Below are 13,990 nucleotides of genomic sequence, written 5' to 3' on the forward strand. Positions count from 1 at the left end.
AACACTTCCATCATATTACTCACATGATTTTTTCATGTCAACCCAAAGAAAAACTTTGTTTATTCCTTAATTCTTCATTAACTGGTTCGTTGAATCGGTTTTAGTTTTTCTCTGCGATAATTTAAAAACAAATTATGCAATAATATAAAAAATCGGCGAGTGAATGATTATGGTTTATGATTACCTACCATTAGTCGAGTTTCGGTGAAAGTAGATCGGGTTGTAAATTGTGATCATGAAATTGAAGACAAAAGCCAAACAAATAAATCTAGGAATTTAGTGATGCAAACAATGTTTAGGTCATGATGGAGAGGTTAAACAACTGACTACGGCATTTAATAACCAAATATTCATCAACTATGGTCCCCTCAAACCCACCAAACTCATGTCTAGCTAATTTTGTTCAAGGGGTGTTGTTATATATGTTTTGGGAATACTATTGTCTTTTCATAAATTAAGTTGAATTAATTAAATAACTATAATATTTGAATAGGGTTAATATTACAAAGAAATGTTATGTAATATAGGGAAATGTTTATTTATGTGAAAAAAGAAGTAATTATATACATATTATATTATATTATATACATATTAAAAATCAAACGTAATGAACAGTAATGAGGGCATATTCGTAATTTGCATATTAAAACTAGCTGTCAGGTGAGTCTCAGGCCACACAGAGAAGAGAGATATACAGAGGACTAGTGTAATTTATAAACATTTGAAAAATACCTTTAGGTAACGTGTTTTATAAAAAAATATTTAAAGAAAAATAATTTATTTTTTAAAAGAAGAATGTGATGTACTTTGAAAATGTTTATAAAATATTATTTATTTAAATACTATAAATTAGTAAGAAAAATATCTTCAGGTAACGTGTTTTATAAAAAAATATTTAAAGAAAAATAATTTATTTTTTAAAAGAAGAATGTGATGTACTTTGAAAATGTTTATAAAATATTATTTATTTAAATACTATAAATTAGCAAGTTAATTATGTATACATGTGTTATACATGATGCTTTGGGAGTTTTTCAAAAATAATTTTGAAATTTTCATTTCTAACTCTAAAGTTTACATATTTGGCAAATTAGGTTTAAAGTTTCAATCTTAAGTAATTTAACCCTTTGATTAATTTGATATTTCACTTTTAATTCTAAAGTTTCCATCTTTTGCATTTAACCCCTTTGATTTTTTTGCTTTTAACACAAAGTTTTTCATCTTTTACAATTTAACCCCAACATTTTTTTACTTTCAATTTTGATCCCTTAGACTTTTCATCTTTCGTAAATTTTCCGTTTAACGTTTCGTTCTAAATTTTCCGAGTTAACACGTCGCAATGTGCGTGTGGGGTTCAATGTTTTTTCATCTACTTTTTCCATTTGATAGGCCTATCGCAGCGGGTCTATTTTTCCCGTTTGATAGGTCTGTCGCAACGCGCGGGTTAGAAATCAATTTAGTTATTCTTTTCTATGTTTTACACACAGGCTCGTACTCATGTAAGAAAACACTTGCATTTTATCTAATACGATATATAACTAAAGAATTCACGCCCGCATTGCGACGGGTGGTAATTCTAGTTATATATAGTAATGTTTATTATAATCATCATTTTTTAAATGTTTAAGAGAAAGGCACCACCTGATAAACATGTTTCTTGTTTGTTTGTATGACATGTCACTAAAATGTTCGATCTATGTTATTACATGTTTTAAGAATTAATTATCTTTTTATGTCGATGGAAAATGCAGTCCTCCATATAAATATTACGTTACCTTTTAAAATACATTCATTTTTTACCTCTTAAAATACATTCATTTTTTTCTGCAAAATGATATATGATCGATCACTCTCTTCCAAATTAAAAACTTTAATCAGGCAGTTGAAATCGGAATCACTCATTGTTAAGGACTGAAACCATTGAAACGTATGAGACTTGTCAAGCATTGGTTGTATGGGTAACTGATGTAAGATTTATATACCAAATTGGCTTTCTGACACACCAGGCTAGTCTTTTGGGTTGAGTTCTCTTGTTTGATATGTAACATTGGTATCAAAGCCAGATTCACAGTGGTGGGCCCATGGAGTGGTGACCTGGAAAGAGCCATCAACATTGGTATCCGAGCTCATCAGTTGCATGGGCAAGCAATGTGAGGTTTATATACCAAATGAGCTCTTTCACCCATTTTAGGATGAGTTCTCTCGTTTGGTATGTATAGATATCAAATATATTTAGGGGTAAGTGGGGCTTGGTTTACAAGAAGACGGGTTTCAAAAAGATATCCAAACACAACTCATGTACTTATTTGTGTAGAAAATATCAACTCCAACCCTGCACACTTCAAATCATCTACTGAAACATCACCCGAACTCATTTATCTAAACGTGTTATCAGATTAAATGAATCATAAACTGGTTAGAGGGTCAACATGTTCTAATTAAACAAGTTAACCCAAACACGACCCATTTATTAACGGTTTAGATACGACAATCCAAAACCCGATTATTTTCTCGTCATGTAAAAAATTGTCACCATTATCACAAGTAGACTTGTTCCAATACATAAATCATTCACATGGTTTGGACCGTGTGTGATCAACAATATGGACACATAAGAATGCCTACAATTTATGTCGTAATTGTATTACAATCGTGTCCAGTCTAATGCAAGCCAGCCCTAGTTGTTAGGGTGTAAAAGAGTTTAGCCGCTCATGAGGTACCTAATATTGGCTCGCTAAGCGCTCGAACCAAGTCAAATAAGTAATACATAGAAAAACAAGTTGAGCTCAAACTTGATAAACTTCCTATGAGCCAAACTCAAGTTTAAAAAACACACATGATTCAAGCTCGAGCTCTCTTAGGTTAAACAAGGCAAGCTCAGGCTCGGCTCATTTGTAAAATCCTACTCGTTTTCTCTAGCAGTTTTGCTAATTGTGTTAGGGCCGATAGAAATAATGCAATCAACTTCACAGACCCGAATTTTAAATACATAGGGCCATACCATCAGAAACTACAATTGAAATTGTCATGATAAACCATTTTACAATTTGCAAATTGGACTACGAAAACCATTAACAAAGATCCGGATTGGAGTTTTACGACAATGCTTCGGCCATGATTGACCGATGCGTGATCTGTTGTTCATAAAGTTGCCTGAATATGTGGTATTTAGCATCGTGATACTTTTTCACTTTAGGGTCTTTTGACGGATGGATTACCTGTAATAACAAAATGGAAAAAATAATCCGACCCGTATAAAATGGCCCAACTCATGCTAAAATGACCCAACCCATGTCATTCATACGCATACGGTCTGGAGCAGATGATATTGCCACCTGTAAATGATTTTATCAATGAAGATTACTACATACCTGACCAGCTGCATTGAGCGCCTTCATGGCGTCTCTGAGAGTAGGATATTTCTTTGCAGCAACAGCACCGAGAATCGCGGCGCCTAATAAAACGGACTCACTTTCACGAGGAAGAATTATAGGGCAACCTGCATCATCATGTGTCGGGAATAAATATTAAATTTGAGTAAACTGCCATTTTGGTCCCTGAGGTTTGGTCAGTTTTGCCACTTTAGTCCAAAACTCAAACTTTTTGCATCTGGGTCCCTGTGGTTTCAGTTTTATTGCCATTTTGGTCCAAAAATCAAATCAGGTCATATTTGTATCATAAAATCCTGCAATTTTGTCATTTTCCTCAGGGGCAAATCAGGTCATATTTGTCTTATAAAATATGTAATTTATTTATAAAAAAGAAATGATCATTTTGCCCCTGCGGAAAAGGACAAAATAACAGGATTTTATAAGACAAATATGACATGATTTCATTTTTGGACCAAAATGGCAATAAAACTGAAACCACAGGGACCTAGATGCAAAAAGTTTGAGTTTTGGACTAAAGTGGCAAAAGTGACCAAACCACAAGGACCAAAATGGCAGTTTACTCTAATAAATTTTATTGGCCTTTGAGGGAGAGAGAGAGGGAGAGAGAGAGGGAGAGAGAGAGAGAGACCGATGATATCAGCATGCTCTTGAATAAACAACGCATTCTTTGAAAGCCCACCAGAAGCAAACAGTGTATCAATCTGTAAACACATAAAACATGTATTGGTGATAGTCGATGTTCAATTCTTCCCACAAGACTTGTAATGAACGTATCATCAAATCAAAACGTTTCTGGAGTTTGCTAAAAGCACACTTACTTTGTGTCCATGTTCGTTGCAATGTTCGATGATATGACGTGTACCATATGCAAGGCCTTGCAGAGTGGCAAAGTATTGAAGAGCCAACTGTCTTTCACTTGTATCAAGATTTAAACCGCAAACCATTCCTTTTGCATTTGGGTCTGCAATTGGAGACCTAAGGAAAGATGTATGTAGAGTCGTCACAAGAATTAGACTTAAAAATGAAACGGGTTGAAAATAAAGTGTAACTTTTAAAACATAATTACATAAACACTCCAAAATCATTTATTTTAAAACAAGATTATTACCGAAAGAATAATGAATATAACTTGTAATGATACTTGACTCACTAATTACTTATGAACATAAAATTAAAAAAAAAACATAAAAAAGGACAAAAGTGTTTTGGGTCAGCCTAGCTCAGTTTGACCTCGACCAAAAATTACCTTTTTGACCTATTACCTGACCCGCCTGACTAGGGCTGCAAACGAACTGAACGTTCAACGAACAATTCGTGAACCGTTCGGTGGGAAGTTTGTTTGTGTTCGTTTAATAGATCAACGAACACGAACAAGAAATTTCGTTCATTTAACTAAGAACACGAACAGAGGATGTTCGATAGTTCATTAGTGTTTTTAGTTTTAGAATTTGTTTAAATACTTCAAAATTCCAACAAATAAAATATTCAATAAGTATCAGTGCATTATATATTCCGTTCATGAACGCTTGTTTGTGTTCATTTGTGTTCATGAACTTTAGTTTGTCTTCATTTGTGTTCATGAACATTCGTTTGTGTTCGTTGCCTAAAATTAACAAGCGAACACGAACACATTCATTTTCTCTTAACGAACGAACACGAAATATGTTCGGTTAGTGTTCATTAACAATTCGTGAACACATGTATTTTCTTAACAAACGAACACAAACAAGGTCTTGTTCGTGTTCATTCGGTTCATTTGCAGCCCTACGCCTGACCCATCCCATACTTGCCACCTCTAGACCATGTTTACCTGTTACCATGGAAATCAGGAAGGACATGAAGATCAGCGGTTAACGCAGCGATAAATGGAGTTCCCGTGTCTTTCATCATTTGCGCTAGTAGATCGTTCAACATTTGAAACAGAGATATATCTGCAACATTTACACGAGTAGAGAGCCAAATAAAATAGCTTTTCTAATTAAAAAAAAGGTAAAAAGCATAAAAAATGAAAAAATAAATCTTACTTTGGGAAGCAGCACGGTTTGCAAGATGTGAAGAAGCCACGTGATTATCAATTATATAATCTAAAAGAGCACCAGTAGCACTTTGGCCGCCTTCAGTTAGCCAAAACTCAGGAACCATAGCTAAACATATTAAAACGGAGGATGTTAAAATGAAACACAACCTTTTACTAAGGGAAAAATTAACAAGAACAAGCAAAAAAAATAAGATAAATATTTCCAAGTTAATTCTAATATTTACAGCAAGAAACGTGACATTATATTTAGATTTAGATGCAGGATATCTGATGCCTTTTTGTCACACCAAAGATATAGCCCTGATGGTGGTCTACACACTTTTAACACGGGTACAAAATGATATTAGCAAAATTATTTGGAGTGAATTGCATAAAAAAGGTAACCAACTTTAGTCAGATCCTATGCAGTTAATGGGGTAAAATATCGGTAATTTTAATATCATGCAGAATTTATATATATAGCAATTTAACACTAACAACTCAGTCTACTCTCCTACCATTAACAAATTAACCATTTGCAACTTGCAAAGCACTAACAATTAACAATTAAGACTTTAAACACCAACATTTAACATTAGCAATTAAGACTTCAAACACTAATAGCAGCAATACGAAGAAAGACGAATGGTAGAACTAAGAAGAAAGGTATTGATGTCGGGGAAATCAGTGATATGTCGGTCAATACCGCTGATATCAGTACAATCAGACGATATTATTCTGACCAATATTTGACACCGATATTTTACATGGGGACCGATAACCGATATATCACTGATATTAACAACATAGGTCAGATATCTGTTTTGGATAGCCAGTTTAATTTAACCCGAAAAACAAATCTACCTAGTCAATATCGCCACAATTCGATGAGGTAATCAGCTCTGATTACCTTAAATTGCGATATTTAAAAGTTATCGCAAATGGAAGTTTTTGTAGCCTAATGCTTTTTTGGGTAGACTAGGTACTCAAAAGTCAAAACAAAATTTGACTTGGGCTTTTCCATTATTTTTGAAGAAAAAAAAAAACTATATCAGCTAGTTATAGCAAACTCTTGTGCGAGGGGTGAAATGCGTACCAGACCAAAACGGTCCCCAGACACCTGGGATAAACAATTTGCTCCTCGAGACCGCCATATGACATGTGGAAGTTCCACAAACCAACACCATACGCCGGCATATAGCATCATCATCATCATCATCAGATTCTGAAAAACAATACAATAATAAAAAACAAGACAACAAAATAATCATAATGCATCAACAGAAGATAGGAAACAAGGTAAAATAAAAAGTATAACCATTAGCTTCAGACTTGGGTACGCTTTCCATCACTCCAACGCCGCCGGCATGAGCGTCAATCAGTGACGTTCCTACTGGAGTCCCCGTTACAAGACCCAATTCCTGAAAGAACAAAATCTACTATTGAGTATAGTATATAAAGATGGCCATTAAGAATGGGTCAGAGAGGTCAAATGAGTCGAAAGTCGTCCACAGGATTTTTATAGTTTTGGGTTGCGTTCAACCCAAACACAGAACGGTTAATTAAATCATGTCCAGATTTTAGAACCTGAATCCAAACACGCTGTAACACGGGTAACAATAACTTAACCCCACACAACACGATAATCTAATTGAATCAAATAGGATATTGAGTCAACCTGAACGCGGAAAATATATTTGAACAAAAAAAGCAAATTTCATACCAAAAAAAAATGAACAAAATCTTCAAACTATTATATATTAAAAAAATTAGTATTGAAATAATATATTTTTTTCATATTTGATACACTAGTTGTATACACAAAACATTAATAATCATACGCAAATTCGGAGTCAATCCAGCACGAAGCGTTTCAAACTCTTACCAAAAGGTACCAGCCATGCAGTTAATGCGGTAAAATATCGGATATCGGTGAGGACCGATATTTGAGATATAGGTTATCGCGGTGGGCTATCGGTAATTTTAATATCATGTAGAATTTTTATATACCATTAACAAATTAACCTTTTGCAACTTGCAAAACACTAACAATTGTAGCAAGTAGGATATGATTAAGACTTAAAACACTAATAGCAGCAATAAGAAGAAAGACGAATGGTAGAACTAAGAAGAAAGGTACTGATATCGGGAATATATCGGTGATATATCAAAATCGCCGATAATATCGGTACCGATATTTGACACCGATATTTTAGATGGGGACTAATAACCGATATATCGGTGATATATCACCAATATTAACTACATAGAGTACCGGTTTTGACCAGTTATCCAATCCCACCCGCCTATAAGAGTGGAAAAGCTTCTATACTATCATTCAAAGTCCTTAAAAGTAAAAAAAAAAACGTTCTACATTCCCCCAATTAAAAGGTTTGTTGCCTTGATTAACTAATGAACCTCAATTGAACGCCAGTTGAAATCAATGTGAATTCTCCATTACAAAATTTCTTGCCTTCGCAGCTTCGGATGTTAGACCAGAGCCCAGAGCATGACCAGGAAAAGCAACACTTCTTCCTGCATATCGAAATGAGAAAAAAAAAACGAGTGTTTAAATGCAGGCAAGAACTTAATTAAACAAAATTTAACATAATAATCAAATTTTATGATCAATGTAAACATCAAGGGTATACAAAATAAATAAAAAAAGGAAAAAAATAACATCGAACGAAAAGCACCAATGCCACACAGCTGTCGGCGGCAATTAACACCGGAAAAGCTCGTAAAAACAAAATAAATAAAAAAAGAAAAAATAACACCGAACGAAAAGCAGACGTAAAATCGTTGCGGCGTGTTAATACGAAGAAATTAGACCGAAACGTAAAACATAAAAAAGAATAACTTAAGTCGATCTAGGCCTCGCGCGTTGCGACGAACCTGTCAAATGGGGAAAAATAAGCGTGTTGCGACGGGCCTGTCAAACGGGAAAAAATAGACGAAAAACGTTAAACCCCACACGCACGTTGCGGCTTGTTAACTTGAAAAAATTAGAACGAAACGTAAAACTAAAAACTTGCGAAAGATGAAAAGTATGGGGAACCAGAGTTGAATATAAAAAATTGTTGGGGTAAAATTGCAAAAGATGAAAAGCTTTGTAAAGGAAAAAAATCAAAGGGGTTAGAATGCAAAATATGAAAACTTTAGGGTTAGAAATGAAAAATCAGTTTAAAAAAAAAAAAAAAAAAAAAAAAAAAACCCTATGCCCATGGGGCACAACACCATGAAGCACCAAGAAGTTGCTAATTTATAGTATGGAAATTCCTTAAATAATCAGATCTTCAAACAATCAAACACCTGATTATCTTATTAGTACTATCTTCTACTCCCATTTTATTACAGCTGATTATCTTATCCTGATTATTGAATATCCAAACACCCCTTAAAGGAACCCTATAACATAACTGGTTATATAATTTTCTTAATCATATCAAATATAAACATAAGCAACAGAAAATAGTTATGCCATTTTTAAATTCCATCTTGTATTAGTTTACCAAATTTTTGGATTTGGTCCCTAGCTTTCCAAAAGTACACGACTGGTCCCTATGGTTTGAGCTTTGTAACACATTTAATCCCCAACCAACATATCTAAAGGTTTTGCAGGTCCAAGTTAGGAACTAGATGCGTTACAAAGTGCAAACCAAAGGGACCGTCCAAGAATTTAAAAAAAAGACGGACTAAATGTGTTACAAAGTGCAAACCACAAGGACCATCCGTGTACTTTTGGAAAGCTAGGGACCAAATCCAAAATTTTGGTAAACCACAACCACCATTTATGTACTTTACTCTTTTAGAAATAAAGTACCTATTTTAGCATGATGTCCATCAACAAGGTCACGTAAACCGATCTCTTCCCAAAAGTCATCGTCCCATCCACACGCTTCCATGTCTCGAGAGCTATTTTCATCAATATGCTGCATATGTGCATGACCTAGATACGTCCATTTGCATACTGTTGTGCACATACTGCGTGTATCATCTCCTGTTGCTCTATGAAAAGTATGGAAAAGAACGATAACATCTGAATACCTTGTCTATGTGAGACATTCAGGGGTATTTTTGGAATTGGGAAGAAAAGAGAAATGCATTGTTTACTTGTATGACAACCAATCACTCAAGTCCATCCACCTCCAAGCCATTGACCAAGATTCTTGCAGATTCTCTTTCACCCACAAAAGCTACAATAGCAAGAATGCAATTCATAATCAAGTTTTAAAGTGCACAGATGGTCCCTGTGGTTTACCATAATTTTGGATTTGGTCCCTAACTTTCCAAAAGTACACGGATGGTCCTTGTGGTTTGCACTTTGTAACGCATTTAGTCCCCAACCAACAAATTTAAAGGTTTTAGGATGTCCAAGTTAGGGACTAAATGCGTTACAAAGTGCAAACCACAGGGACCATCCATGTACTTTCGGAAAAAGCTGGGGACTAAATGCGTTACAATGTGCAAACCAAAGGGATCATCTGTGTACTTTTGGAAATCTAGGGACCAAATCAAAAATTTTGGTACACCACAGGGACCATCCGTGTACCTCACTCCAATTTTTAATGTTTGGATAAAGAGATTTTGCTTCTAATTATCTTATTATATAAGTGTTAGATAAACAGTTTTGGGTAGTAATTAGTTTCATACCTGCTTCAACGAAACAAATTAACAACGGATAAGATTAAGTTATCATTTTACTCGTTTCGGATAATCAGTTTTGGATTACTATTTCTTTGAATCCGGCGTATAAGGTGAACTATAAATCGACATTTAGCTACTTAATACCTTAGGTGGCTGCATTTCAGGAGAAATTGAACCACCGCAATATTGTAGAACGGGTGAATTGAAGGAATTTATTCTTTCAGCTTGCTTTACAGCTCTATGATCCATCCATACTATTACATTTCTTCTTGTGTCACCACTCCAAGATACTGAAACAGGTTGACCTTCAGAATCCACAGCAACTTGCATAAAGAAACAAATCGATTGTTAAATCAAAGATCAAATCAGTAATGGTAAAGGTCGCAAAATGGGCGGGTTGAGCAACTGGTCAAAACGGGTTACTTCTTTGAATAGAAATGGGTCGGTCGGATTGACCCGGCACACTTTTTGCAAAAAATAAATAAATAAATAAGATGGTAATTAGAGTGTAAAGTATGATTAGAAAAAAGTTGCATTACTCAGAAAATAATCTTAGTTTTTGAAGAAAACGATTTAGGAGGTCTTATGTAAAATAAAAATAAAAAAACACTTCGAGCAACTCTTGAGGATTGACCCATTTCCTTTTATGCTAGATGAATCAGGCCAAATATAAGATTAAAGATTAACTTGCAGAGGTGGCAAAATGTTGGGGTGGGAAGAGGGGTTGGCTAATGGGCCAGAACAAGTACTTTTTGGACAGGTTAAAATGGGTCGGTTGAACTGACCCACCACACTTTTTGCCTTAGAAAACTATTTTATTAGCGAGTCAAATATGATTATAATGAGGTTATTTAAAAACTTTCTATTTTTTTTTTTAAATAAAATGATTAGGAAGTTTATGCATCAAAAGAATGACACATTAGATGACTCTTGGTCCATTTGACCCGTATCCTTTTCAGCTAAATATTTACCTGTTTGACCCGTTAGAGATAAAACTTAACCTGAATCATACATAAGTAAATAGGTCGAAATTGCCACCATTGATAACTAACTTCACAGCTAATAGAATTAGAATAAACTAACCAAGAGAGCATGTAGCTGCAAAACCGACGCCAGTTACTTCTTCACCAGCAACATCAGAAAGGGATAAAGCTCTTTTAACAGCAGTGCAGATCGCAAGCCAGATATCAGTTGAAGATTGCTGAAATTGCAAAATTTTCAAAAAAAAAAAAAAAAAAGCATAAAGAGCATGTCAAAATGTAGTGACATCCAGACAAATAAAACCGTATCTGTTATTTTCCTTTTTTGCATGAAAAGAGACGATCATTTCTTTACTTTCTTCTTTGCAATATATTATTAGATTAATCCTACTACATAAGTCAACAACCAAACCTAAACAGAACTGACATTTTCAACAAGTTTGTTTAACAATGTTAAATCAACATAAATCATTTCAAGGTTAATAAAATTAAGCACTTTTGAGACAACCAATCAGGTCAGTGTCCACTTATTAAAGCGTCTTGTGATGATGTAATATCATTTTAAGCATTATAATCCTGAATATATTTTTTTTTAAATTCAAGCCTCATATATTGATGGCCTAAATTTCTACTGAAGAAACTGTTATCACCTCAACACAGTCACCTTCTTTCCAAATTTGTATCGGGCTGCTAGCAGAACCCAGAAGTTTCCCAGCCTCATCAAAAAGGCCTGCAACACACAGTAAATTATGAATACTGCAATACATAAAAAATATATCACTCGCTTGCGTTTGTTAGAAATAATATACTCCCTTTATCACCCAAAAAAATGCAAAACTTCCCATTTTGGGTCATTTTAAAAGAATAAAAATTTCCTTTTTGGAGAATTTTTAATCCTATTTTAATTTTCTCCCCATTAGCAAACACATCAATTAAATAACTTATATTTTGGTCCACGATATTTTTTTCCTTTTAAGAGGCATTTTAGATATTGGTCAATAGCCAAACATTTATACAGCGTATTGAACTAAACATTCACTTAACAGTGCATAGCAAAGAATATATTTGGGTAGTCTTCAAAGTTCAAACAGTTTTAATGTTTCATTAAGAATAACTTAATACCAACATACCACCGGTCAATGTTTCTAATCCTGTAAATAAGATGTTTATTCTCCTTGCGTATTTTCTTTTACACTGCATACTCATATTGTGGGCCCATTTTCCATTACAGGAGGATAGGGCGATATAGGACACATAGAATGTAAACAAGAAACATTATTAGCAATTTAGCATATGGACGGAGGCAATTTCAGAATTAAAGCGTTGGTGTATCAGTAGCATGTTTTAACACATGATGAACCCGATGATCACTGCAAGAGGTAAACACATGTCTAGTACTTCAGCTATGCATTGCATACATACATGCACCTATAAATACACACACACACACATGCATGTATGTATGTATGTATGTATTTTCAGCATCATACATATGAATGAAGGCAATTTCAGAATTAAAGTGTTGGTGTATAACACGATGATACTGCAAGATCCAAACACATGACCGGCATTTCAGCTATGCATACATTACATACACACCTATATGTATGTATACTTTCAGCATCATCAATCCACCAATTCACATACTTAGCTACAAAATACTAAATCAACCATCAGAATTTTCAGCATAATCCTTCGAATTCACATCAATTTAGATATAAAAACACACCTTAGTTGACTTCAAAATAACACGTCTTCCCCAATTTAACACCAAAAGTAAAATAATCACTAAAACTAAACCAGCAGGATCCTCATGCCTAATGTTTAAACTATGCATACGTTACATACACTTATAGATACACACATATGTATGTATGTATGTACATTTTCACCATCGCCATTCCACTTATCTCCATTCACAATACCTAAATACAAAATTCTTAATCAACTATCATGACCTCCAACGAAATCCTTGAGATCCGCATCAAATTTTGGTATACAAACTATACAAACACACCTTAGTTGACTTCCAAAGGCTAACAGTTATGTACATCTTCCCTAATTTAACACACGAAAACTGAAATAATTATCAAAACTAAACCAGTAGGATACTCTTATCACTCAATACTCATGTTGTATACATACGCATATTCAAACGAAGCGCGCGAGTGTGTGTGTGTGTGTGAGAGAGAGAGAGAGAGGAGACCTGCGCGAGCGCTACCGGTGCCGACATCGATACCTAGAAATATTGACCGACGGAAAGGAGGAGTGGCGGTGGTGGTGGTGGTGGTCATGTTGGATGGGTGGTTGAGCAGCGGTGCGGCATCGGAGCCAACCTTTTGTAGACCACATCTTCTATACTTTCTTAACAACATTTTTTTATTAATTAAAGTTCTACTTAGTTAATCTTTTACTAATTGAGATTATTACTACTCATCAAAATAAAAGGGGCTAATCACCAATTTTTTAGTGAATAATACCTCCCCTTTATTATAAAACTAGATTGGAATCCGCATAAAAACACGTGTAATACACATGTTAAATAAAATATAATATAACCTCTTAACACGTACTGATGAGAACCCATAAATTCGGTAAGTGAGCCAAAGCCGAGGTTGCTCCTCCAAGGTATGTCCACAAACAGTCAAGGCCAATAAAAGACTGACCAATAAACTGATGATTCTCTTGTCCTTTGTAAAGAGGAGTTACAGTTTTGGTTAAGATAGAAGAGCATGTCTGAAAAGATAATCACGTCAGAGCATTAATGACCTTGTTACTGTCGGCTAGACAGGGTACTCCAATGAGACGACTCAGGGAAAAGGGGCATGGGACGTCCAGGTTCATTAAATGACATGATCTCCAATGTTTCCTTTGAAAAGACAGCTCGGAGATGATTCCTTTTGCCCACATGCAGAAGGGTCTCTCCGGATAAAGAAAAATGGGATTAAAACGAC

General features: G+C 34.6%; 1 protein-coding gene across 1 annotated transcript; it reads right to left on the minus strand.

Moving 5' to 3' along the window:
- Positions 1-2,946: 2,946 nt before the first annotated feature.
- Positions 2,947-13,398, minus strand: LOC110929121 (FGGY carbohydrate kinase domain-containing protein). Its single transcript, XM_022172243.2, has 15 exons — positions 13,243-13,398; positions 11,687-11,766; positions 11,140-11,257; positions 10,201-10,379; positions 9,523-9,605; positions 9,233-9,417; positions 7,883-7,944; positions 6,728-6,830; positions 6,506-6,634; positions 5,417-5,536; positions 5,203-5,323; positions 4,211-4,367; positions 4,021-4,093; positions 3,372-3,499; positions 2,947-3,218 (listed from the first exon to the last, which is right to left on the minus strand). Exons 1-15 carry the CDS (start codon positions 13,328-13,330, stop codon positions 3,096-3,098), a joined length of 1,749 nt encoding a protein of 582 aa, XP_022027935.1. The 5' UTR covers positions 13,331-13,398; the 3' UTR covers positions 2,947-3,095.
- Between the last annotated feature and the right edge of the window lie 592 nt (positions 13,399-13,990).

The sequence above is a fragment of the Helianthus annuus genome, chromosome 3 (assembly GCF_002127325.2).
Source record: "Helianthus annuus cultivar XRQ/B chromosome 3, HanXRQr2.0-SUNRISE, whole genome shotgun sequence".
NCBI lineage: Eukaryota > Viridiplantae > Streptophyta > Magnoliopsida > Asterales > Asteraceae > Helianthus > Helianthus annuus.